General features: G+C 45.9%; 2 protein-coding genes across 7 annotated transcripts in view; one reads left to right on the forward strand and one right to left on the reverse strand.

Annotated features, from left to right (window-relative positions):
- The window catches only part of UBN1 (ubinuclein 1), a 39,299-nt gene extending 16,692 nt beyond the window's left edge, over positions 1-22,607 (forward strand). The window contains exons 8-19 of one of the 5 annotated variants that reach the window (XM_072835637.1): positions 1,713-1,783; positions 3,056-3,185; positions 3,378-3,496; positions 3,724-3,852; positions 4,038-4,184; positions 14,000-14,050; positions 14,142-14,184; positions 15,520-16,839; positions 17,796-18,039; positions 18,321-18,410; positions 19,018-19,088; positions 20,371-22,607. In XM_072835637.1, the coding sequence (XP_072691738.1) occupies positions 1,713-1,783; positions 3,056-3,185; positions 3,378-3,496; positions 3,724-3,852; positions 4,038-4,184; positions 14,000-14,050; positions 14,142-14,184; positions 15,520-16,839; positions 17,796-18,039; positions 18,321-18,410; positions 19,018-19,073 (2,400 nt within the window). In that variant the 3' untranslated portion in view covers positions 19,074-19,088; positions 20,371-22,607. The remainder of the gene's footprint in view (positions 1-1,712; positions 1,784-3,055; positions 3,186-3,377; positions 3,497-3,723; positions 3,853-4,037; positions 4,185-13,999; positions 14,051-14,141; positions 14,185-15,519; positions 16,840-17,795; positions 18,040-18,320; positions 18,411-19,017; positions 19,089-20,370) is intronic. The other 4 variants (XM_072835640.1, XM_072835642.1, XM_072835638.1 and 1 more) reach the window with 4 other exon arrangements.
- Positions 22,608-22,761: 154 nt separating this feature from the next.
- Positions 22,762-26,989, reverse strand: part of PPL (periplakin) — a 45,667-nt gene continuing 41,439 nt past the window's right edge. Inside the window, exon 22 of one of the 2 annotated variants that reach the window (XM_072835636.1) lies at positions 22,762-26,222. In XM_072835636.1, the coding sequence (XP_072691737.1) occupies positions 23,565-26,222 (2,658 nt within the window). In that variant the 3' untranslated portion in view covers positions 22,762-23,564. Of the gene's footprint in view, positions 26,226-26,989 lie in introns of both variants that reach the window. The other variant, XM_072835635.1, reaches the window with a different exon arrangement.

The following is a 26,989-nucleotide window of genomic DNA, read 5'->3' on the forward strand; positions in this document are numbered from 1 at the left end:
TTGGGTGGCCAAGCAAATTGTCAGGTGGACAGCCAGCTTTGAAGAGAGAAGCTTCTTGGGGTACATAGGAATCAGACTGGAGGGAACAGATTTGGCCAGGCTCAGTAGAGAGATGGCCTTTATAGGAAGCCAGAACACAGAGCTGAGGATGGACAAAGAGTTGTTGGAGGGCTGGTACCTGCTGGAGCATGGTGGACCAGAGCTGGAGTGGCTTGCTGGGGCCAGATCCTGCAGAATCATAAATGCCACATAAAGGAGTTTCAGTTTGATTCTGGGCTTGGAGAGAGCTGCCTAAAGGCTTAAAGAAGGAAGTGGAAGGATTTCAGGAGAATAGAGTGTAGTTATTAGAAGTGGGAAATACAGAAAGAGGAGCAGAAGCTAGTGGGTTTGGTTTTGGGTAAGTTGAGTATCCATACCAGAGAATCATCCATTCACAGAAGTAACTGGAAAGTCTAATCCAGAGCTTAGAAAAAAGGGTATAGGGCAAGACGTTTAGATTTTAGAGATCTATGTGCATTATGTGTTATTTTGAAGCTGTGAAGGAAAAGGTATTGGGTGAAGATAGTTTTAGATAGAACTTTGAGCTCTATCTCTGGTAAGGAGTTAATGGAGAAGACAGGGAGGGAGCTGAGGTAGGAAGAGGACCCAGAGGGTACGATGAGGGAAGGCAAATAGGGTGATGGGAAGGTTGGAAGGTGGTTCTCAGTCTCTGCAGTCTCAGAGAAGTTGATCATTTGTTTTAGACAATCACTGTATTGCTTTTGTTTGAGGTCATTATTCTATATCAAGCCTGATTTTAGATATTTTATTTTGCCTCAAGCCTTTGGACCAGCAACTCTTGGGTTTAGATCAGCGGTTCTCAATCCCCTCTGTACATTAGAGTTACCAGGGTTCCTTTTAAAGAAACAGATTCCTGGGCCTCATTCCCAGAGATTCGGATACGATTGCTCTAGAGTGGGGAAAGCTGCCAGGTAATTCCAACATGAAGCCAAATATGAGAACCCATGGTTCAGACTTTTGCCATGATTGCTTTCCTGACTTACGTACTCCGTCTCCTGGCTGCCTGCCCTGGCTGCCATCCAGCGTGCTGCTGCGTTCTCATGGGAAGCAGAAGGCGATATAGTAGCCTGTTGTGCTACTTGTGTCAGTAGTAGAAAGGTGTGTTAGTAGTTCAGATGGTCTGGGTAACAGAGTTTGTGATACACTGTAAGTAGATTCTGGATTTCCCAAGAGTTACAATGTCCTTAAATGCTTAAAGCAGCACTTTATTATTTTTTAGGGGTTAGAGGGATAAGGGCCTTTGAATTTTGTAATTTTGTTGAAGTTCTTAATTGTTTCTGTACTGTGGACGTATGGAAATTCTGACTTACAGTTAACAGGAGTTAACTAGCTGGTTGGATCAAATACATCCTGATTGCCTTGACTCTGTATGATTGTCTTTCCTGTGACTGTTGTCTCCAGTCCCGGGAGGAATGGACAGTCCATAGATGCTTTAGCAGCATTTGAGAAAGCTGGATATACCAGTTGGGGAGCGCATAGTGATCATAGGTGAACTTAATCTGGGATTAGGGCTGAATAGGGAAAGGCACAGCGAGGATTTTATCAGGTTGACAAGGTGTTCTGTAGGGACTGACTGGTCTGGTGCCTGTGGGTGAGTGTGCAGTCCTGTGGGGAGAGCGCACTAACGGATGTTACTGTCTGCTGTGAACCAGGCCGCCAGAGCTGCTGAAGGAGAGAGCAAACAGAAGTTCTTCACCCAGGATGTTAATGGCACCCTCTTAGAGTGAGTATCTTTGGTTTCTCTGGATCTGCTGTTACCGTGCCTGGCTGGAGCAGGCTAGGGGAAATGAGCGCTGCTTGAACTACTTAACAATGGCCACCTATGAGAGGAAGAAATGGTTTTTATTGTTTATGCTTTTTTTTTTTAAAGGGGGGTTGGGTACAACAAATACTTGTCTCCAGGAAATGACAGACCTTACTAACTTTAGGAAACGGGTGTTATTAGAACGCTGCATATAATAATCATGGCCATTTGGAAGAGGATTTCTTGGCAAGTAGGAGATTAGAGAGAGAAAAAGTATTGCTTGCCTGTCTTTGAGAATCCAGAAAAATAAGAGCTAACTTGGTAGAGCCACAGGAGCCTACTCTCCTGGGATCATTCTCCTCTCGCTCTCACTTCTGCTCCCAAGGCTAGGGTGTATAAATATCCTGTGGCACATCTCCCAGATACCTGAACCTCTGAGATGTTACTCTGTATGTATGAGATTAAAAAGCAAAAAAACTGCACATATAAATCCAAACCAGGTTCTTGATATCTGTCCTTCGAGCTTTTCACCAGCTTCTTTCTCTCTTGCATTGTTTAGCAGAGGAAGCTTGTTGCTCAACAACTGAGGATTTTGCACATGTAAGAACAGTTGTCAAGGCTTGAGGATATTCTAGCAAATGACCAGGATGGGGGATTGGCCTCCTGGGTCAGGAAGCCTGGACTATAGAGAGCACCTGAGGGTCAGCACACAGGAGAGATTTGTGCCAACAGTAGCCTACTGGAGCTTGCCAAATAGATCAAGGGATTGAAGACAAATATTTTTCTGCTCATCTAGATGGGGACCCTGGAGGGGTGAGGATTTCCCTCACCTCCTTATTAGGGATAGAACTGGGGAAAAAAGGAAACACTGTTGGAAGTATTTCCTGTCTACACAAAGAAACTCAATCACTTTCCATTTTGAAAGCTCTTACGTTCCTTTTATTGGTGAAATTTAGTACTTCAGAGCTTGTTCTCCTAGGTTCTGTTTTCCTGACTACCTTTGAGTTGGTCTTGTCTTTGACCTGAGGGCCTTGACTCTCTGTACCTAGCCAAGTTTATCAGGTGTAGGAGTTCTGATTTGGTGACTGCTGGGGATCTGTTGCACTGGTCACTTAGTTACATTGCGTGACCGACAGCATAAGGTTTGATCTGTTGTTGGCTCTTAGTTTTCCTCTCTGCGGTAGGGTGACCTCATGATGAGAGAAGCTCCAGTGAGCTGCGGGCTCTTGATGACTCTCTTCTCTTTTTCAGCATAGAGGTGCAAACTCGAGAGCTGAGTAGCCAAATCCGTTCTGGGGTCTATGCCTATCTTGCTTCATTCCTGCCCTGCAGCAAGGACACCCTGGTCAAACGTGCTCGGAAACTTCACCTCTACGAACAGGTGGGTGACTGTGGAGTGCAGTCCCTTGGCTTTAGGAGAGGGTGACTGAGTCTTCACAGATGCACATCTGCTGTTGTCCTGCCTTCGTGTGATTACTAGTAGTGTATCCTCAGTTAAGAAGTGATGCATGAAAAAAAAAAAAAAAAGAAGTGATGCATGAACCAATCTTATGATACGTCCTACTCTCTGCAGGGGGGGCGTCTGAAGGAGCCTCTCCAGAAGCTTAAGGAAGCCATTGGAAGGGCAATGCCAGAGCAGATGGCCAAGTACCAGGATGAATGTCAGGCACACACACAAGCCAAGGTCGCTAAGTAAGTGTGTTCCATCACTCTCACATGACATCCTTCTGCCTCTTCTCTTTATTCTTTCTTTTTTTTTTTCCCCCATTATTACATTTGTAAATGAGACTTTTTGCTCTTCTGCAGCATTTTCACCTTCTCTTAGAAGCCTGGGGCAGGGGGGAGGCAGTGGATGTGGGAGGAAGTAGTTCTTCTGTGGTAGTGACCTTAGGGTCCCATTGGTCCTATTCACACTATAGGATGCTGGAAGAGGAGAAGGACAAGGAGCAGAGGGAACGGATGTGCTCTGATGAGGAAGAAGATGAGGAAAAGGGGGGCAGGAGGATAATGGGACCCCGGAAGAAGTTCCAGTGGAATGATGAAATCAGGTGTGCCCAAACTGGGACCTTGCCTCATTGGAGGGTTTGTGGGGCCAGTGTCTGAGCATGTTCCTGTGTTTCTAATGAAGGTTAGAATCATTTACTTTAATCAGGGCTGCTGAAAGCACATGATTGAAACCTTAAAAGAAGCATTTGGCATAGTTTGAAGTTTCTGACTTCTGTCTACCCCTCAGGGAGCTGCTTTGCCACGTGGTGAAGATAAAACTGGAGAGCTACGATCTGGAGAGGAACAATAAGACCCAGTCTTGGGAGGACTATGTGAAGGCCTTTCTGGATGCTGAGGTCAAACCTCTGTGGCCCAAAGGCTGGATGCAGGCCAGGTGAGGGCCGTGAGCAGCCAGTATGGTCAGTGTGGTGATGAGGTGGAGCGTTCTTGCAGTACAGAAATATTTGAATGCTTCTGTTCTGCCAGGCCAACAGGGTCCCTTAACTCAGGAGTCACCGTCTAGCTGAGTCAACTCCAGCCTTACTGGAGTGGTTAGGGGTGTACTGGTTGCTGTGAATGGCTCTTATTCTTCCCTTGACGAAGGAAGTTATCTGTGGGGTTTTGTCTTTGTCATGCTTTGTCCCACTTCAGCTCTGAATTGGGGTATGCACATCTCACCTCAGTCTGCCCTTACCTGTTTTGAGATAATGGCTCCCCATTGAAGTTGAGAGGTAGATTCATCTTGGAAATATCTTCCTGTTCTGAACAGAAGTCTTACTTGGCGAGGATCAGGCTGACTGCTTATTGGAGTTAAGGGCTGAACTTCTGTGATGTGTAGCTTTCCGTGTGAAGGAACTATGACTGCCGTCCACAGATAGGAAAGCTGGCTGGAGCTTGTGCTCTCCCCTTTCCCCCACTGTGGGAAAATACACTTTACATGAAACTTTACCATCTGAATCATTCTTAGGTGCACCGTCCAGTGGTTTTATTTATTTTTAATTTTTAAAATTTTACCATCATTTTTTTTAAAGATTTTATTTATTTATTCATGAGAGAGAGAGAGAGAGAGACAGAGACACAGGCAGAGGGAGAAGCAGGTTCCATGCAGGGAGCCTGACGTGGGACTTGATCCTGGGTCTCCAGGATCAGGCCCTTGGCTAAAGGTGGCGCTAAACCTCTGAGCCACCCGGGCTGCCCTGTCCAGTGGTTTTATTTATTTACTTATTTTTAATTTTATTATTTATTCATGAGAATACACAGGAGACAGAGAGAGAGAGGCAGAGGCACAGGCAGAGGGAAAAGCAGGCTCCATGCAGGGAGCCCAACGTGGGACTCGATCCGGGGTCTCCAGGGTCACGCCCTGGGATGAAGGCAGGTGCTAAACCGCTGAGCCACCCGGGCTGCCCTGTCCAGTGGTTTTAAATACATTTACAGGGATACCTGGGTGACTCAGTGGTTGAGGGTCTGCCTTTGGCTCAGGGCGTGATCCTGGGGTTCCAGGATCGAGTCCCGCATTAGGCTCCCCTTGGGGAGCCTGCTTCTCCCTCTGCCTATATCTCTGCTTCTCTATGTGTGTCTCTCATGAATACATAAATTAAAAAAAGAAAATCTTAAATACCTTTACATTGTTGTGCAACCATAACCATCCATCCCTTTAACTCCTTTCATCTTCTAAAACTGAAGTTTTTTACCTATTAAACAATAACTTCACATCCTCCCACCCTAGATTCTGTGATCATTGTTCTACTTTCTATGATTTTGACTCATCCGAGTACTTCATAGAAGTGGAATCGGGATCCTTGGGTGGCGCAGCAGTTTAGCGCCTGCCTTTGGCCCAGGGCGCAATCCTGGAGACCCGGGATCGAATCCCACGTCGGGCTCCCAGTGCACGGAGCCTGCTTCTCCCTCTGCCTGTGTCTCTGCCTCTCTCTCTCTCACTGTGTGCCTATCATAAATAAATAAAAATTAAAAAAAAAAAAGTGGAATCATACAGAATTTATCTTTGTGGAACTGGCTCATTTCACTCAGTATAATATCCTCAAGGATTTGTCTTTATTACACATTACCGAATTGCCTTCCTTTTTAAGGCACAGAATAACATTCCATTGTATGTGTAAGCCACATTTTGGTTATCCATGCATCAATTGATGCTTAGGTTGCTTCCATCTCTTAGCTATTGTGAATAATACTGTTATGAAATGGGGTGTACAAATACCTCTTCAACACCCTGCTTTCAGTTCTTTTGTGTTTATGCCTAGAAATGGAATAGCTGGATCATGTGATAATTATATGTTTAATTTTTTGAGGAACCACCAGTGTTTTCTATTTTATTTTATTTTATTTTATTTTATTTATTTTATTTTATTTATTTTATTTTATTTTATTATTTATTTATTTATTTATTTATTTATTTATTTATTTATTTATTTATTTATTATTTTATTTATGATAGGCACACAGTGAGAGAGAGAGAGAGAGGCAGAGACACAGGCAGAGGGAGAAGCAGGCTCCACGCACCGGGAGCCCGATGTGGGATTCGATCCCGGGTCTCCAGGATTGCGCCCTGGGCCAAAGGCAGGCGCTAAACCGCTGCGCCACCCAGGGATCCCCAGTGTTTTCCATAGTGGCTATATCATTTTGCATTTCCACCATCAGTGCACAAGGGCTTGTTTGCCTCCTCTCCAGTACTTGACATTTTCTGGGGTTTTGATGGTAGCTACTGTCGTAATGGACCTGAGGTGGTATCTCCCTATAGATTTGATTTGAATTTTCCTAGTGATTAGTGACATTGAACATCTTTTCATTTACTTATGGGCCATTTATATACCTTCTTAAAATGTCTATTCAAGTCTTTTGCCCATTTTTCAATTGGAAATATTTTGTTGTTGAGCTTTCGGAGTTCTTTCTGTATTCTGGATATTAATCCCTTGACAGATGTGATTTCCAAATATTTTCTCCCATCTTGTGAGTTACTTTTTTACTCTGTGGATGGTATCTTTGGTGTACAAAATTTTTAAATTTAGTGAAGTCCAATTTGTCTACATTTTGTTGCTTGTCCCTTTGGTGTCATATCTAAGATAGCAATTGTCAGCTCCAGTGTCATGAAGCTAAGTTAATTTTTGTATATGACATTACATAAAGGGTGCACCTTCATTTTTTTTTGCATGTGGATATCCAGTTTTCACAGCATCAGTTGAAAAGACTGTCCTTCCTTCATTGGTCTTCACACCTTTGTTGAAAATCATTTGACCACATATGTGAGGGTTTTACTTCTGGGCTGTCTGTCCTCTTCCATTGATCTGTGTATCTGTCTTTATGCCAATAACACGCTGGATAGTAATCCAGTAATCTAGCTTTGTAAATTTTGAAATCAGAAAGTGTGATTCTCCAGCTTTATTCTTTTTCAAGATTATTTTTGGCTTTTAGAATCTCTTGAAATTCCATATGAATTTTAATGGGTTTTTCTTTTTCTGCAAAAAAGTCATTAGGATTTTTGGGGGATTACATTGAATCTATAGATTGCTTTAGCTAATATTGAGATTACAACTCAGTAATATTAAGTTGTCCAGTCTGTGATAGGATGTGTTTCTTTTCTTTTCCTTATTTTTCTTTTCTTTTCTTTCCTTCATTTATTTGGGGCGCCTGGGTGGCTCAGTGGTTGAGCATCTGCCTTTGGCTCAGATTGTGATCCTAGGATCGAGTCTTGCATCAGGCTTCCCACAGGGAGCCTGCTTCTCCCTCTGCCTATGTTTCTGCTTCTCTCTGTCCTCATGAATAGATAAAGAAATCTTTTTTTTTTTTTTTTAAAGGATTGTATTTATTAGAGCACACTGGTGTGCACATGAGTAGAAGGAGAGGGAAGGAGAAGCAGGCTCCCTGCTGAGCAGGGAGTCCAATGCAGGGCTCTATCCCAGGACCCTGGAATCAGGACCTGAGCCGAGGCAGACACTTAACCGGTTGACCGACCTGAGCTGAGGCAAACACTTAACCGGTTGACCGACCGAGCCACCCAGGTGCCCCCGGGATGTGTTTCCATTTATTTATGTCTTTAATTTCTTTCAGCAGTGTTTTGTCGTTTTCATTGTATAAGTCTCTTACCTCCTTGGTGAAGTTAATTCCTAAGTTTTTCTGTTTGTTTTTTTCTTTTGATTCTGTTGTGAATAGAATTATTTTTGTAATTTCCTTTTCATGTACAGAAATACAACTGATTTTTGTGTGTGTTGATTTTGCATCTTGAGACTTTGCAAAATTCATTTATTCTAAAACTTTCTGGAATCTTCAGAGTTTTCTACATAAAAGATAATCTTTGCAAACGGAGCCCACCTTATTCCTTCTAAATTTCGATGCCTTTTGTTTCTTTTTCTGGCCTAACTGCTCTGGCTAGAACTCCCAGTACTGTGTTGAATAGAAGTTGTGAAAGTTGTCATTCTTACCTTTATCCTGATCTTAGAAGAAACGCTTTCAGCTTTTTACCATTATGATGTTCACTGGGGGGTTTCATATTTGGCTTTTATTATGTAGAAGTAATCGTATTACAAGCTTGTTGAGTGTTTTTATCATGATAGGGTGTTGAATTTTGTCCTGTGCCTTTTCTGCATCAGTTGAAATGATCATGTGGGGTTTTTTACTTCATTCTGTTCACGTGGTATATTACACTGATCAGTTTTTGTATGTTGAATCACCCTTGCATTCCAGGCATAAATTTCACTTGGTCTGTGATGTATAATGTTTTTAATATGCTCCTGAATCCTGTTTGCTAGTATTTTGTTGGGAAGTTTTTCATCAGTGTTATTTACAGGATATTGCTCTGTAATTTTCTTGTGCTATCTTTGCCTGGCTTTGGTATCAGGGTAATGTCAACTTCATAGAATGAATTTGTAAGTATTCCCTCTTTAGTTTTTTTTTTTTTTAAGTTTGAGGATTGGTAGTAGTACTTTACATATTTGGTAGAATCCACCCTGAAGCCATCATTTCCAGGCCTTTTCTTTGTCAGAAGGTTTTTCATAACTGATTCAGTCCTCTTGCTAGTTACAAGTATAGTTAGATTTTGTAATTCTTAGGGATTTAGTCTTGGTAGGTTTTGTGTTTGTAGGAATTTGTCCATTTCAGCTATGTAATCCCATTTGTTGGTGTGCAATTGTTCATAGTACTCTCTTAGAATCCTTTTTTCTTTCTAGAATCAGTAGTAATGTCCCCACTTTCCTGATTTTGGTAATTTGAGTATCCTCTTGAACATTTCTTAGTCCATCTAGCTAAGGGTTTGCCAATTGTCTTGATGTTTTCGAAGAACCAACTTTTGCTCTTACTGATTTTTCTCTGTTTATTCTCTGCTTCATTACCTATGCTCTGATCTTCTGTATTTCCTTCCCTGTACTTGCTATCGGTTTAATTTGTTCTTTTTGTAGTTTCTTAAGTTGTAAAGTCAGGTTGTTGATTTGAGATTTTTCTTATTTTAAACATAAATGTTTATAGCTATAGTACCCCCTTGGCATCCTTTGAGCTGTAAGTTTTGGTATATTTGTGTTTTCCTTTTCATTCATCTTTTAAGTATTTTCTTGTTTCCTTTGTGACTTTTTTTCTTTGATCCATTGATTGTTTAAAAGGGGTATTGTTGGGGCACTTGGGTGGCTCAGCAGGTTGAGCATCTGTCTTTGGCTCCATTGTGATCCCAGGGGTCCTGGGAGGAGTCTCACATTGGGCTCCCTGCAGGGAGCCTGCTTCTCCGTTGCCTACGTCTCTGCCTCTCTCTCTGTGTGTGTCTATCATGAATACATAAATGAATAAAAAATTTTAAAGTGTGTTGTTTAATTTCCACAATTTTGTGAATTTTTTCAGTTTTTCTTATGTTACTGATTTGTAACTACATTCTCTTGAGGTAAGGGAAGACAGTTTGCATGATATCTATCTTTTTAAATATTTTTTTAAAATATTTTATTTATTTGAGACAACAAAAGAGAGCACAGTGGTGGTGATGGGGGTCCAGAGAGAGAGGGACAAACAAAACTCCTTGCTGAGCAGGGAGCCCACTGACTCAGGGCTCCATCCCAGGACCCCCAGGGTCATGACCTGAGCCAAAGGCAGATGCTTAACAGACTGAGCCACCCAAGTGCCTCAGTCTAAATTTCTTGAGACTTACTTTGTGACCTAATATATGGTCTGTCCTGGGAAATGACCCATGTACACTTGAGAAGAATGATTTGTTGTTGGGTAGTGTACTGTATATGTTGTTGGATCTAGTTGGTTTACTATGTTAACTTTTCTGCTGTTTTATTTGTCTTCTATTTGGTGTTCTACTCATTATTGTGAATGGGTACTGAATTCTCCAACTCCTGTTGTAGAATTGCCTATTTCTCCCTTCATTTCTGTCAGTTTTTGCTTCCAGTATAGGAATGTTTATAATTATTGCGTCTTCTTGCTGTTTTGAAGTTTTTATTAATACATATGATCTTTGTCTTATAATCTTTTTTTAAGATATATTTATTCATGAGAGATAGAAGGAGAGACATAGCAGGGTCCCTATGAGGAGCCCGATGTGGGACTCAATCTCAGACCCCAGGATCATGCCCTGAGCCAAAGGCAGATGCTCAACCACTGAGCCACCCAGTGCCCTGTCTTGTAATCTTTCTTGATTTAAAGTCTGTTTTGTTTGATACCAGCATAGCTTCCTCCCTGCTCTCTCTCTGATTATTGTGTGTGTGGAGTATCTTCTTCCATCCTTTTGCCTTCAACCTGTTTTTGTTTTTAGGTCTCAAGTCAGTTCCTTTAGACAGAATTGAGTTAGATCATGTGTGTTTATCCATTCTGTCAATCTTTGTTTTGACTGGAAAATTTAATCCATTCATATTTAAAGTAATTACTGATAAAGAAGGGGTTGCTTCTGTAAATTCAATGACCTATAAAAACGCTGCTCCCGTACAGTTCTGTCCCCGCTTTGGTTGCTGATAGCACAAAATTACATTTTTATACATTGTGAGCCCCAGAACATAAGCTAATAATTTTTTTAAATGCCTTACTGTCTTAGATTATGTAGAAAACAAGATTTGGAGTTACAAACCAAAGTTACAGTAATATTAGCTTTTATGTTAATAATTGCTATTTTTTCTTTATATTAGTCTCTTAAATCATGTAGAAAGTAAAAAGTTCAGTTACAAACCACTGTTAGGAGATTACTAGCTTGTTTTTTTAAAGATTTATTTGAGAGAAAAAAAACGCGTGTCCATGCAAATAGGAAGGAAGGGCAGAGGGAGAGAGAGAATCTCAAGCAGACTCTGCTGAGTGTGGAGCCTTCTGGGAGGCTCCATCTCACAACTGTGGAATCATGACCTGAGCTGAAATCAAGTGTCAGACACTTAACTGAGACCCTGGAAACATTAGAAAACTAGCTTTTATAATTGCCCTTATATTTACTTTTTCGAGATCCTTATTTCTTCACATGGCTTTAAAGTACTGTCTGATGTCATTTTATTTGCAAAGGGCGCCCTTGAGCATTTCCCGCAGAGCAGTCCAATGGTCACAATGTCCTTCAACATTTGTCTGTCTCAAAGTGTCTTCATAGATCCCCCACTTCTGAAGGACAGTTTTGCTGGATATAGGATTCTTGTTGGCCCTTTTCTTTCAGCACTTTGAGTATATTTGCCCACTATCTTCTGGCCTCCCAACATTTCTGATGAGAAATCTGCTGATAATTTTAAGTGATGATGTACTTCTCTCTTTGGGCTTTCAAGATTCTTTTTGTTTTAAAAGTTTGATTACAGTGTTTCTCTGTGGGGTTCATCTTGGAGTTCACTGAGCATCTTGGATGTTTATATTCATCTTTTTCATCAGATTTGAGGGGTCTTTAGCCAATATTTCTTCCACTGTTCTCTCTGCCCTTTCTGCCCTGTCTTCTCCTTCTGGGACTTCTACAGCATGTGGTGTGCATGTGGTCCAAGAGATGGTGCCCTGCATGTCCCTGAGGTCTGTTCTGTTCATAACTTTTTTTCAGTCTTTTTTTCTTTCTGTTCCTTTTTTTCTTTCTGTTCTGTAATGGAAATGGTAATTTCCATTATCTTCTCTTTGCACACATCTGTATTTGAGCATCTCCAGGAAATTTTTCATTTTTGTTATTATACTTTTATTAAGTTCCGGAATTTCTTCTTAGTTTCTGTTTAGGTTTTCTGTCTCTTTATTGTTATTTCCGTTTTGTTCACAACAATCTTTCTTGACTTTCTCCACATCTACTTGTAGTTCTTTGAGCATCTGTAAGACCATTGCTTTAACATCTTTGTCTAATATATTTGCCATTAGATCTTTTTTGGAGAGAGTTTCTGGGTATTTTTTTTCCCTTGAACAGCCTTTACTTTCCTATTTGTTTGTTTGCCTTATGTTTTGTTTTTTCTGTGCATGTGTGTGGAACACTAGATTTGAATTGAATGTGGTAACTCCAGAAATCAGATTCTCTCACTTCCCCCAGGTTTACTTTTTCTTGTTATTATTTTTATCTTTTTTTTTTGAGATATAATTGACATACAACGTAGAATTAGTTTCAGGTGTAAAACATAATGGTTTTACATTTGATATTTGTGAAATGCCTACCACAGTAAATCTAGGGATCATCATTTACCTCACATAGTTACAATTTTTCTTTTCTTTGATGAGAACTTTTTATCTTCCGGGTGCCTAGGTGGCTCAGTTGGTTAAGTGTCAGACTCTTGATCTCAGCTCAGGTCTTGATCTCTGGATCATGAGTTCAAGCGCCACATTGGAGCCTACTTTATTTTTTATTTTATTTATTTTATTTTTTTTTTGGAGCCTACTTTAAAAGAAAAAAAAAAAAAGATGGATTCTCCCAGCAACTTTCAAATATACAATACAAAAAAAAAAAAAACCCAAAAACCCAAATATACAATACAGTATTGTTACCTATTATCCCCATTCTGTATATTTTTGTTTTTGTGAATGTTGTGGGTGGTCTCTCTGCCTGAGATCAGCCTGTGGTGTAAACTTAATGTCTTCCTGGGTCTTATCTGAGTCCTTGCTTGGGCACGGGTAGTCGCTCTCTCACTTTCCCCCATATATGCAGTTGTTTTGAATGTTCTGTTTTTAAATATCTGTCTCCTAAAAGTGAGAACGTGAACATTGAAGGAGGGAAAAGGACAACAGTTTTTCAAATCCACTGGAAGTCACCTCAGCCAAAGGGGCAGGGGCTTGCCATGGGGTGGGGAGAGACAGCAGTGGCTGCCCATCTCTGTCTGTACCTCTGTGATGAAAAGCAGCAATCAGAGCAGAGGTTCCCAGTACTTGGAGGACCTCCCAAGTTCCTGCAAGTTGTGGGCAAACTGTTCTGGGGACACGTGTGCAGCTGCCTGACGTGGGGCTGGGGACAGGAGGCTGCAACTGTGCTAGAATTGACAGCAGTTTACTCTTTAGGTCCTCCCCTGAAAGCTGTAAGCCTTCAACATACTCTAGAATTCCAAAATAGTTATTTTAAGATTTATTTTTTTTTTAGAGAAAGTGCAAATGTGTGAACAGGGAGAGGGGCAGAGGGAGAAGGAGAGAGAGAATCTCAGGCAGACTCCACGCTGAGTGTATATAGCCCAATGCGGAGGTTGGTCTCACAACTTTGAGATCAGGACCTAAGCTGAGATCAAGAGTTGGATGCTTAACTGACTGAGCCACACCCAGGTACGCCTAAAATAATTATTTTAGATTCTATTAGTGTAGTTGTTGTCCAGGTGGGTTGACAGTTCCTGGTGCTTCCTACTGTACCATCTTCCTAGAATCAAGTCATGGAGCCTTTCTTTGTATCCCTTCTTTAGGTGGACTTGCTCTTTTCTTTACAGATTGAACTTCTGAAAGTGTATGGGGAGGTGCATAAAGAAAATTTTGTTGTGTTTCCCTAGAAAAAGAGAAACTGTGGTCATTACACATTTGACTCTTAGAAGGAATGAGAATCAGCAACAAGGAAATCACTTCTGCCTTTAGGGGAGAAATCACTATGAGAAATTTTGGGACAGAACCATAGTTTTTTGGGGTCACTCTAGACTGTTTGCTTTTGAGTCGCCAGTGCAGCCACTTAAGACTCTCTCACTAGGAATTAAGCTCACCAGGCCACTGACATTTAAGGCATAATAGTCACTGAGTACCAAGGATGCTAGGAAAGCTCTAGAAGCAGAGTGCTTGCCTTCAGGGGGGGTCTATGCAGACTGCTTAGTGTTCTTTCTGTTTCAGGACTCTGTTTAAGGAGAGCAGACGAGGCCATGGGCATCTGACGTCAATCCTGTGAGTGTCCCAGTACTTTCTCAAGAACTGTTATTTTCACCTCCTTTGTGGATCTCCTCTAACCCTTTTCTGTGTTCATTCCTTTGAACAGGGCCAAGAAGAAAGTCATGGCCTCTTCCAAAATCAAGATGAAGGTGAGTCAGCCTGCTCAGGGTCATGAATTCTCCTCTCTCTTCAGCCATACATATGAAACCTCTCAGGTGACCAGAGCAGCTCCTTGAGCCGTGCTGGACTGAGTGACAGCTCTTCAGGATGGTACTCTTCAGGCTATACAAAGAGGCAGCCTGGCCCATTGCAGGGGCCTGCGGTTGGCCGGGCAGAGACCTGAGCTGGGCTACTTTAGTGCCTTCCAGCCTTAGTTCTAGGAGACCATTTCTGGGTTGTTGGTGGTGTTTGTGGGATTCAAATGAAGTCTTCCTGACTGCTCTCTGAGGAGTGAAGAGCCCCTGCAGATGTGAAAGTCTTCTAGCGTGAGGATACTCCTCACGGCAGAACAGTGCTAGCCAGGTGTAGGTTAGCCTGGAGCTGCACTGGAAAGGGCAGGTGGCTTTGTTGTATTTACCTGGCAGAGATGGAAGGTAATACAGTGGCTAGAAAACAGAGACTGAAAACCATGTTAGACCTTGCAGAAACTTTTCAGTGTAGTAAGAATTGCTGTTTTACCAAAATTTTTAATAGCTCATGAGGCTTTATAGTGCCCTTGATCATATATAAACAGTCCGTGAGAATAAGCTGTGTCAATTCTATATTCTTAAGTATCTGTGAAGCTCCTACAGTGTCTAAGACAAACTGCATTAAGCACTTGGGATGTGGGAGTGATGGGGTAGGTCCTGTTTCCGCTCCTATGACAGGACTTTTCCTTTGCACGAGCTGAGGAGATAGATGCTAAAGAAGACCAAGGAGGAAAAGAAAGCTAACTTAAGACAATTCTCATGCCATGCCTCGTTTTCTGATTCCAACTGGGAATACTCTGACACAGTGTGAGGCCATCTCTTTGCTTGAGCCTTTTACTTTTTCAGAAACAGAAAGTTTGGGCAGCCCCGGTGGCTCAGCGGTTTAGCGCCACCTTCAGTCCAGGATGTGATCCTGGAGACCCGGGATCTAGTCCCACGTCAGGCTCCTTGCATGGAGCCTGCTTCTCCCTCTGTCTCTCTCTCATGAATAAATAAATAAAATATTAAAAAAAAAAAGAGAGAGAGAAGGTTTCTTTGCGGGTGGGTATGTACATAGCAAGAAAGTATGCTTGGTAAGCCAAGCCAGCCAACTAGGAACCAGAGAGGGTGAAGGAGTTTAGCACTTTCAAGTTGAAGCAGGCACGGCAACTGCTCTGTTCCTCTCTTGTTTTGTGATTGTACAAGAAAACCTGGATCTTTGGGCCTCATGGTGTTCTCACATTTGCATCCTCACTGCAAGGCCAGGGTTGGCATTGTTGGACATTTCTAAACATCAGAATTTCTATTTTCCTTTAGGAATCATCCACTAAGCCTGATAAAAAGGTTTCCGTCCCATCAGGCCAGATTGGTGGCCCCCTGCCTTTGCCTTCAGAACACCCAGGAGGAGGCCTGAGCACTGGGGCTGCAAACAGGGAGCTCTCAACCCAGGCGTCTGGCAGCCTTGCTAATCCTGCTCCTATCAACCTGGAGGACTCGTTGGATGGGGACTTGATCCGTAATTCAGCCTCCTCTTTGGAGGTGGTGTCTAAGGAACTGGCTGTACTGAACAGCAGAGCAGGTGGGGGCTCTGAGTTCCCACTGCCGGCACCCTCAAAGGCACCTGCAGAGAAGATGGTGGGTGTCGGGTGCTCAGAAGAGAAGAGGAACTTTCCAAAGCCCAGCCCTTCTGCCCCGCCAACCTCTAGTTCTCTGCAGTCTCCCCTCAATTTTCTGGCTGAACAGGCTTTGGCACTGGGGCAGTCCTCTCAGGAGAAAAAACCAGAGAGCTCTGGCTACAAAGAGCTATCCTGTCAGGCCATGCTCAGCAAGGGCCTGTCAGAAGTGCACCAGTCCAAAGCAAAGCACCATGGCTTGCCACGGACGTCTCACGCACCCCAGGCAGCAGCTCCTGTGCCTGGCCCCCAAGTCAAAGTTTTTCATGCAGGCACTCAACAGCAAAAGGGTTTCACCCCTCCAGCTCCTTTTGTCAATAAGCTCCAGGGCCCAAAGCCTTCCTCCCCACAGTGCCATCGTTCCCTCCTCCAGCTTGTGAAGACCGCAACCAAAGGCCAGAGCTTCCATCCCTCCACGCCGGCCTCTTCAGGAGGCACACCAGCCTCCAGCAGCAACTCGCATAAGACCCCAGCCTCGTCCTCTACCGCCCTGAGCCATCCAGCAAAACAGCACTCAGCCGGCTCTTCAGGGCCATCTTATAAGAATAGTCCCTTTGCCAGCTCTGTCTCTAAACATGGGGTTTCTTCTGGCAGCTCTTCCTCTGGAGGAACACCAGTCCAGAGCTCTACTTCCGGGAACCTGCTCCCCGGTGTACAGCCTCCCTCCACAGGACAGTCTGCCAGCAGACCTGTCCCAGGCTCTGCAGTGAAAAAACCACCTGTTTCCCAGAAGCTGACCCTGGTGGCCCCTCCAGGTGGTCCAAATGGAGACTCCAGCGGTGGGACCCAGGGAGTGGCAAAGCTACTGACCTCCTCCCTGAAGTCCAGCGCGGTTAGCAGCGTGACATCGTCTACCTCCTTGCCAGTGAGTGTCCTGGCACAGCAGCCCACCCCTCATGGGTCTTGTGGACAGGGCCGCTTGCCTTGCCCTGGTCGGAGAATGAGATCTGACACTGAAGGTCAGGTAGGAACAGTGAGCCCAGAAATTGGAAGGAGGACTGGGCTTCCTGTTTTCAGGTCTTTACTTTTCTGGTGGTAGGAATCCCAGGAGATCCTGAAACTTCTCCTGTGGATGAGCAGAAGGAAAGGACTGGTTTGCAGGGATCCTGGGTGGCATAGAACGAGCCGTTAAACTACTTTCATATTTCATAGCCTCCTACTTGTCCTTCTGTCCAAACAAGTAAATGAAAATGGCGTTACCTCTCAGATCATCAGTTTTGTGGAGATGTTCATGCCCCAGGAATATGAGTATCTTGGATAGGTTTTGGTTGGGTTTTAAAGGACTCTGTAGGTCAGATAAGGCAATTTGACAGAGTACAGTGGTTCATGAGGCTTGCCTGTGGGTAATTACAGAAGTTTAGATGCAGGTTGGGAACATGGGAGAGAGCAGTTGTTTTCATATTTCCAACATATTAAAAAAGACTATGAAAAAAAAAAAGACTATGTAGTTAGAAAGACAAAACTATAGAAAGGTATGTTCAGCAAGGTCTCATCTGCCTGTGTCCTGCTCCTACCACCCCTGCAAGGTAACTATATTCCTTAGTTTCAGGTTTTTCCTGCTTCTATCTAAGAACAAAGATCAACACATACAACTTTGTGTTTTATGTATATAAAGATGGACACATAAGCATTTGTATATGCCTACATCTGTTTTGCTGTCTACATGAGATACTCTTCCTTTCTCGCACAAAGGCATATTTTATACCCGGCTTTTTAAATGAACACTGTCCTGGGAGCCATTCCATGCTGGGTCAGAGACTCCTCTTCCTTCCTTTGGAGCGACAGAGCAGGGGGCACCTTCACCTTCTTAAGGGGTGGTTACCAGTGGGTCCCCACCCTGCACATCCATTACCAGCTCTGGTCTGTGAGTGAGCTGCGGGCAGGACTGGCGTTCTGACCATGCTGTGTTTCCTTTCCTAGAAAGGAACGAGTGGGGCTGTGCTGCTGGCCAGCTCCTCGCCCTTAAATCTGCTGTCTGCATCGTACAAGTCCGGCAGCCCGAAACTGCCCGGAGCCATGAATTCCAACTCCTTGGGGATCATCTCCCAGTTTCCTCTCCATGTGCTCTCCTTCAGCGCCGAATCCTCTGCCAAAGCAGGGGTTTCCAAGGATGCTATTGTCACGGGTCCTGCTCCTGGGACATTCCATCACGGCCTCAACCATAGTAAGTGTTGCTTTCCTCTCATCATGCTGGAGGGACAGAAGGTTCCCCAGTGCCTGTGCTATGATTGATGAGTTCTGTTGTCATGTGCTGGGTTCCTGTGTTTGTTTGGTGTGTGACCATGGGCAGAGTTCCTGGGAACCATGCTGAGCCCCCTCCCCGTGGGGTTCTCACCTGGAACCTGTCCAGTAGGTTGTCTGGGATCTCAACCACCAAAGCAGCTTTTTTGTTCTTGTCTTCAATGTGTGTGTTTTGTTCTTTTCTCCCCTCCTGTTTTTTCTCAGGTCTCCTGGCTGGCTTGCACTCCAGCCCACCCCGTGCAGCGCCTCTCCCACACGCTGCCGTGTCCACCCACATCCCGCAAAGTCTGCCAGGTAATTGCCAGGTGATCAGAGTGCCACGCACACAATGTGCTATTCTGCTCCCCACCCACTAGATGCCTTGTCTGCTGCCAGGAAGTTCAGTGTCTTCACCTCGTTGTTACTGTGTTGTCCTGCTTTGTCCTTCAAGGCTCTGGCTCTTTGGGTACTCAGAAACTGACACAGGCTTCCACTTTGAAATTTCCCCTCGTTCCCCACTTGGAACTGCCACTGGGTCAACCTCACCCTGTGTGATCACGGGGGAGGAGGTAGTGGCCTGTGTTCAAGGCAGGGGAAGTCCCTGAGCTAAACTTGGTGCTTACATTGGTGCTAATATCCAAGGGCTAATTGGGGCACTGAAAAGCGTTTGCATTTAAGCTGCTACACCTTCCAGGTGCTGCCAGCTAACAGAAGCCTCTCAAAACTTTAAGTGAAAGGGAGACCCCAAACAGCAGTGAGGTCACAGTGGCAATGTTTTAGGAGGGACCTTTACCTGTGATGCCAGCATGTGTGCCAGACAGGAGCAACTTTCAGTTAAGTTCGGGGGTGAAGGCAGATGTTCAGGAGCACAGCAAGACCTGGGGCAGTATTCCATTTCTTTTCCTGCTTTTCATCTCCGTAGATCAGTGGATTTCAGAAAAAGGGTGTGGTATGCAGCACAGATGCCCCAGCTGGTAACCTTCATAGTACATAGTAAGTGATTGGTCTCACCCTGTACTGGAATGGAACCTGCTTCTCAAGTGTACCTAATGGAACACTGGCAGGAAGCTTCATGGGATTTTGGTTTTGGCCTACTATTCTTACTATGATAGACCTGCTCCAGAGAGGACCAGGAAGGCTACATCAGTCATGGCAGAGCCATTCTTCAGGAAGCTGAGCCTGGGGTAGCCCTGGTGCACAGGTAGTGGGGTGGAAGGAAGACAGGGAGCTTGCCTGGCAGGGCATACCTGTGGCCTGATGCCTCCCAATCTATGTCTGCCTCCAGATTTGCTGTGGGTCTCTGGCCCCCATGTCCTGAGGTTGATGTGTTCCTAGTGAATGCCAGAGGCCATATGGGTATAAGAATGGATTGAAAATTTCCAAACTGGAAATTTTGCTGCTTTAGAGAAAGGAAGCAAAGGGCTAAGCCTATACCAACAGTGATTCCCATTTTCCTCTAGAGAAGCAGTAATTGCAGTGGACTTACTCTGCAAACTAGTGGCTGCTGCTGTAGCAAGAGGATAATGTGGGGGGTTATAGAGCCACGTAGGTGAGAGTTTGTGGTTTGAAAGATGGCATTGCCTCTGCTTGCTTTGGGGAATGTCACACTTTGAAACAGGAAATAATTGAAAAGCCATTGGAAACATGGGTGTTGGCCTGTGGTATTTTCAGAAAAAGAAAAGAAAAACTTCTTTGTGCCATTTCTGTCTCTTTTAAAGCTTCTTCAGGTTGGAGGATTATATAGAGTGGTTGTAAACAAAATGCTGCATGCTTACTTCAGCTGTGTGACTGTGTCTGCTTTGCTTTCTTTCCCCTGCAGACTCAGAATGCTAGTGCCTTTGAACTTGTCTTTGTAGGACCTGAGGGTTTTGATGCTGAGAGAGTGCTCATTGCTGCTTGAGTGCAGCATGGTCTCTAGGCCTCAATGTTGAGTCCAGTGTTCCAGGGGATGGTGGTGGCAGCTGAGAACAGAAGCCGCTCTGGTCGCATGGCATGCAGCAAGCAGCTGCCTTCACAGTGCTCAGAAAGCCATGCACACTACAAGCTGCTGCAAGTAGCAATGCACTCATTCTCTGTCAAGGGTTTTTGGGCTCATTGGAGCCCTAGAACACTCAGCGTTCAGGGGCTTTTGCTATTTAAGTGATTCCCTTGAGGTTTTGTTACTGCCACCTTAAGGGAATCCGAGATCCTGAAAGACTTGTGTTTTTTTTTGTTTTGTTTTGTTTTGTTTTTTGTTTTTTTTTGTTTTGTTTTGTTTTTGCTTATTCTTTTACAGATGCTTCTCAACTTCATGGAAAAGGGCCTGGTGTACCACGGAAATTGTGACCTCTTCAGAGGAAAGGCCCGACTAACTTAGGTCTGGGCAGAAGCTGAACAAGTAGGTCTCAGAAACTGGATAATCACTATGCTCTTTCTGCCGATTGGTTCTCTTCTGGAGAAGGTGTGAGTGCTAAGTGGAGCGTCTCTTGGCACTGTGATGTGCCTTCTGTTAGGGGAGCAGCCCTGGGCTTCTCCAGAGGCACTGACTGGCCTGGTGCTCCAGGCTCCGCGGCTCTGTCATGGACAATCGTTGGAGGGGCAACTCTGGGCTGGGGTGCGCGCTGGGTCATGTACGAAGCTCTGGTGTCAGGGTGGAGCAGTTGGCACACGTGCTCTAAATCCACCTGACCCCTGGCATTTGGTCACAGTACCTCATGGTGCCCTACTGGTCAGGGACTCCTTCTGGCCACAGCAGGATCCCTGGATGGTCATGGTGTCCGTCCCATCCTCAGGCTGTGTGCTCAACAGGACAAAAATCCAGGCTAACACACAGCTGGGAGACTTTTTTTTTTTTTTTTTTTTTTGAAAAGTACTCAGAACACCTAATGTTTGCTCGTTGTGGTGGGGGCCAGCTTCTCTGCTGAACATGACAATGAAGCTCTTTCAGAAAAAAAAGACCTTTGTAGATTCAATAGTTGTGACAGGATTTTTAAAGACACTTATTTTGGTCCAGATTTCATCATTACCATTAATGCATTGGATAGAATGGGACTGCTTTTCGCATGTCATATTATAGTAAGACATAATTCCAGTGCCTTTATGGTGGAGCAGAATTAGACACACGTCCATTCAGCCTTCTGAGTGGATCTCAGATGAAGACTTTTTTAAAAGATATGTCTGTATTTAAGACATAGCCAATTTGAGTTTTTTACAGTTGCACATCATGATCTGTGCTGTCCTGACTTGAAGGTCATCTGGACCCCCAAATCCCAGGTCCCAACAGCCAGAGCCCCCATTTTGGTTTTTTTCAGAGTTCATACAGGTGGACTGCAGAGCCCCAAAGCCCTCCACCTTTTTGAGGGCCAAGGATATGAGGGGTTCCAAGTCACAGACATTCCAGTTTGTTTTCTTTAGAAACCATTCTCAGGCAGAGCTGCAGGAACAGGCCTCTGTGAAGCATCTGCCATGTAGAAATAAGCCTTGCCATCCTGGAGCTCTCCAGGCAGCAGGGCTGTGCATTGACTTAAGGGTGGTGCGCCAATGAGCTCGGAAAGTGCGTCAGAGACAGACTAGGACAGCTATCCCAGAGCACACTCAGCCAGTGGCTGCTTCACAAGGATGGTCAAAGCCCTGGCCTGTCCTGTGAAGTGTGTACCACCTGGTGTGTCTGAACTGACTGCTTTGGCTAAGTGGTTGCAAATATGTTACGAGTAATCAGCCTCCTCAGAATGTACACCTGTGTGGACACAGGCAGCTCTCTTGCTTCCTGCCTTCCAGGGTACAGCGCTCAGTAACTCACAGTCATGCAGAGGTTTGCCTGGTTTCCAGCGGAGCTAGACCTCTGTCAGCTGTCCGGCTAGGCCTCTGCTCTTTTTTTCTTTTCTTTTTTGTTTTCCTTTCTTTCCTTTTTTTTTAAACGTTAAGAACCAACATGTGTTTCACATCGGGCTAGAGTGGATTCCTTATCCCTTCATTATATCTATTTTTTGCAACTTGGGTTTCCAGTTTGTTTACAGAATAGTCTTAGGTAGTAGCAAAAGAGCCAAAGAAGAGATTTGTATTGCTGAGCTCAGAGCCGCAGAGGCCGTCCGTGAACACGGAGCAGTGGGAACTCTCCAGGCTTCTCCACCCGAGGACACCCAAGGTCCCTTCCCTGCAGCGCTCCCTCCTCCCCATGTACCACTGAGTGTGCAGCTGGAGCAGAATACCCTCATTTTTAGGAATCTAGTGATGCCTCTTGCCTCAGGGAAACGTTTCTTTGATGGGGAGTTTATGAGATTTCTTTTTCTTGTTTATGCTTTATTTGTGGTAACGAAAGAGTGAATGACTTCCACAGCCATGGCCGGGCGGGCCGGCAGGCAGAGCGGGGCCTGGGGCTGCAGGGCTGCGGGGCTGTCCCTGGTGCAGCCGCTCCTGAGGTGTGAGAGGGGCTGTGGCTTTTGTGCGGCGCGACTATGTTGGTGTTGGGGGGTGGTATGGAAATTGTTAATCTTGTATAAAGCAACTCAATAAATTGTTTCAAGGTTTCCAAAACATTGTTTCTCATTCTCTACTTTTTTTTTTTTTTTTTTGCAACTAATTCTTCTTCCCCCAGGAGCTGGTATATGTGGAATATCCATTTTGGCCAAAAGCCAAAAGGGAACAGGGGAAATAATAAGCCTCACATGCAAAAGAAGAAACACTGAAATTAGAATCAAGCCACCAGGTGTTTATTTTTGCACTATAAATAGAGTTCCCTAGTCCCATTTTGTTACATAATATATGAGATAACAGAGAACCTAAAATTCATTTGGTGAAAATCAAGTGTGTAGTATACCTAAATACCAATGAGCTAGTAAGACTTGTAAGGCACTGAAGCTAAGGCTAACAGCAACAGAGTCCTTTATGAAAATAATTTCAGAACCACAACGCATTCTCTGATGGTGCATTCCCCTGGGACAGTCTGGCTGACAGCCTTCACTCTAGCACCGAAGGCCAAACACTGTTCTGGTTTCTTTGCACCTTTTCTGGCCTAGAGCCCAGATCTATCTCACCAGGAGGCCTCTGACAGAAAGTCTGCTCTCAGCCAGAACCCTGGGGGAATGTGAATGTAGGTCAGCAGCCTTGAGGGGCCCAGTCCTTTGATGTACAGAAAGGTGTGTGGAAGGGAGGCCTTTCTGCCCTAGAATCCCCCCACCTGGGGTGTGAAGGCCAGTGCGCAGAGTGGGCTTGTCTGCTTCGGTTGTCCTGTGTCATGTGCTTTAGTTTTTCGGGTTGCTTCCAGATGTCACAAAGAGAGTCTATTGATGGAAGTGTGTAGGAGAAGGGACAGAAGAGGGATATCACGGTTGTCCAATGATTAGAGGATGAAGCAGGTCCCTCACCCAGGTTGAATGACAGTGAGGGCGCAGGTCAGGAGCCTGCACAGGGCCAAGGAGGAGAAGACATGGTGCTACTGGGTAGGGGACAGCCAGCCACTGGCTTCCAAGAAGATGGAGGGCTGAGCTGTGCTTACTTTTGCCCAGACACCAGGACGGCCAGCTCCTGGATGGACATATCCTTGTTGACATAGCGGTCGTACTGAGCCGGGGTCAGCCTGCCTTTCTGCAGGGCCTCTTCAATGGAGAACTTCCTGCCAGACTTCCTGTCGTGGATCACAGAGGACTCCCCACTAGGACCCTTCACCGATATTTCCTCCCAGTCACACTCCTGGCTCCTGAGTTTGACAAACATGTTCCAGTCGATGAGACCGACCCGATGGGCTTCCTCTGGGGACAGCTCCCGGCCCGTGTCAGGGTCGATGACCACAATGGAGCGCCGCAGGTGGTTCTCTCTCTGCTCCCTCTTGACGGCCACGGAGCCCAGGCGCTTCTGCAGCTCATCGATTTCCAGGTCTTTGTCTTTGGAGAGCCTCTTGAGGTCATCCAATTCTCTCTCCAGGGACCACAGTCTGGAGTTCAGGTTTGTCCCAGAGTCCACCGCGGTCACATTTCTCAGGTCTCGTGTTTCTGTTGCTGCCATTTCAATTTCTGACTGGAGCCTCCGGGTCTCAAGCTGCAGGCTCTGTCGCTCCAGCTGTAGCCTGTGGTTTTCTTCCCTTAGGAAGTCCAGCTCTTTGGAGGACTTGGAGTTACAGAACTCTAGCTCTGACAGCTTGGCTTCCAGCCGACTCACTTCTGCATCCAGTTCTCTCTTGCTCCGGCTCTCCTCCTCCAGGCTGCTCTTCAGCTTCTGAATCTCTTGTTCAGTGTCGCCCTTCTCCACCTGGACACTTTCAGAGAAGACCACCTTCTCCTTGACCTCCATCTTCTCCAGGTTGACAAGCTTCTTTCTCAGGGTCTCGAGCTCACTCTCCAGCACCTGCCGCCGGTGCCTTTCTTCCTCCAGCTGGACTTTGAGCAGAGCGTGTTCCCGGGCCTGCTGGGGGTCCTGCTGCAGCACGACCTTCTGCTTGAGAGTCACCTTCTCCCGGGCCTCCCCCTCCTCCTCCAGCTCTGCCAGCCGCTGCTTCAGGCGCTGCACCTCCAGCTCGGCTTCCCTGCGCGCCTGCCTCTCACGCTCCAGCTCCTCCAGCTGGCGTTCTAGCTCCGCACGCCTGCGCTGCAGCCGCCGCAGCTCCCCACGGAGGGTATCGATCTGCCGCAGCTCCGCATCTATGCTCTCAGTGAAGGCGTTCACCTCAGCCCGCAGGCCAGGCTCCTCCTCGTACCTGACCACTTCCTGCTGGACCACCTTTTCCTTCACGTGGGACAGCTCCTCCTCCTTCTGCTTGATCTTCTCCTCCTGGGAGGCCCTCTCCCTTTCCAGATCCACTTGTTTCTTCTGCTCCTCCGATAGCCTGGCCCTTAAAGACTGTACTTCCTCTTTGGTTTGGGGGTCTTCCTGGAACTGGAGAATCTCCTGGACCACCTCCTTGGTCTGCACCTGCGGTTTGGTGTCTTTCAGGGACTGGATCTCTTGCTTCAGCTGGTAAATTTCTACATCACACCTTTCAATGAGTCTTGTCTTGTCCACAATCTCCTCCCTGAGCCTCTGAAGCTCTTTCTCCATCTCAGGGTCAGTTTTGTACTTGATGACTTCCTTAGTCACTTCTTTGACCTCTACCTGGGGGCCCCGCCTCCTGAGTGCCTCCAGCTCACTCTGGTAGCTCTTCAGCTGCTCCTCGGCCCCCCGGTACTTGCGCTCCTGCTCCACAAGCTCCAGGCGGAGATTGGCCACTTCCCTCTCTGCCTCAGGGTCCGGCCGGACGATTTCCCGCACTTTCTCCTGCACCAGCACTCGGGCATTCTCCTCCTCCAAGGCCCAGATCTTGCGGAGCAGCTCAGTCTTCTCTCTCTGGTTGGCACGAGCCTTGGCTTCCTCATCCTCATACTGGCGTTTGAGGTCGCCGACCTCCCTCTCAGTTGCCACATCCTTTTCCAGCTTGAGCACCTCCTTCACTGTGATCTTCCCCTCCGCCATGGCCCGCTCCTTCTCCAGCCTCTTGAGCTTGTCCTGGAGGAAACTCACTTCCTCCTCGTGCTCCTCCCTGAGCTTGCCCTCCCGCTGCTGGTCCTCCTGCAGCCGCCGGTACTCTGCCTCCAGCTGGGGGTCATTCTGCAGCTTCACCACCTCCTTCTTGGTGACCTTCTCCTGTGCCTGGTTCTTCTCCTCAGCCAGGGCTGCAATGCGCTGCTGCAGGAGGGCTGCCTCTGCTTCCCGGGTGCCCTTCTGCCGCCTCAGCTCCTCCAGCTCCTCCCTCAGCTTCAGGACCTCATCTGCCTGGGCTCTGTCTGGCTCGATGCGCAGCACCTCCTTGACCACGTACTCCTGCCCCCCGTCCCTGGTCTCCTGCTCCAGGGTGTGCAGCCGCAGCCTAAGCGCCTCTAGCTCCTCCTGTAGCAGCTGGTTCTTATGCTGCTCCTCCACCAGTGTCCGTTGCATCTGCTGGAAGCTCTCCTCGAGCACAGGGTCTGGTACTTTCTTCAACACTTCCTTCTTTATCACTGCTTCCTGGGGGCTCCGATGTTGCAGAGTCCGGATTTCCTCCTGGGCACTCTGGACCTCCTTCTCCAGCTGCTGTCTGCGCTCAGTCTCCTCATCCAGTTCCTTCTGGACCTTCCATGTCTCCTCCACTGTGGAGCCTGGTGTGCTCCCTTGCAGTGTCTCATGGCTCGCTCCCACCTCCGGCTGCTGGGAAGGAGGAGACAATGCATGGTTAAAGCTGCACGCTCTGTGGCCTGTTCCCAGCTGGTCTGGGTGCACCTCGGTCACCTATGAGCAGGTCAGACTGGCTGTCCTATGATCCCAAAGGCTCCCTCAGTGCTGAGTTCATGAGTAGTTTACCATTTAAAAAACTTAACGTATCTTAAAACCACAGAAGAGTGTGAAGTGAAACCACAGTCTCCTGCCTTTGATCCTGTTCCTCCTAGAGGCTAGCAGTCATCTTTGAGACATGTGCATTTCTACTGCACAAATGGTTGTCCCCTATTCTGCTCACCACACGTTGCGCTTAGTACAGAGAGAGCATTCACTGTGGTGCTACTTCATTTTCCATAGTGTGGACAGACAGATGTAGGCTTCTGAAAATAAGTTACCTGCTCCTGGGCGCTCAGCAAATGTTTGTTGGATGGCATACATGTCACATTCATGTCAACAGAAGCACTGATGTGGGCCAGTGCCTGGACTGTGCTGCCCAGCCATGTTAGCAAGGGGCCGTGCGACTAGCTTACAGACTGTTTCTTTAAAGCAGAATGAGCCTTACTTTTTACCTGCTGGAATAGTTTCGAGTAAAATGTCTTACTAAAAGGGGCGCCTGGGTGGCTCAGTCAGTTAAACATCTGACTCTTAATATTGGTTTAGGTAAAAAAAAAAAAAAAAAACATTCGGTTTAGGTAGTAATCTCAGGGTCGTGGGATCGGGCTCCAAGCTCAGCGTGGAGTCTGTTTGGGATTCTC

This window comes from Canis lupus, chromosome 8 (assembly GCF_048164855.1).
Source record: "Canis lupus baileyi chromosome 8, mCanLup2.hap1, whole genome shotgun sequence".
Classification (NCBI taxonomy): domain Eukaryota; kingdom Metazoa; phylum Chordata; class Mammalia; order Carnivora; family Canidae; genus Canis; species Canis lupus.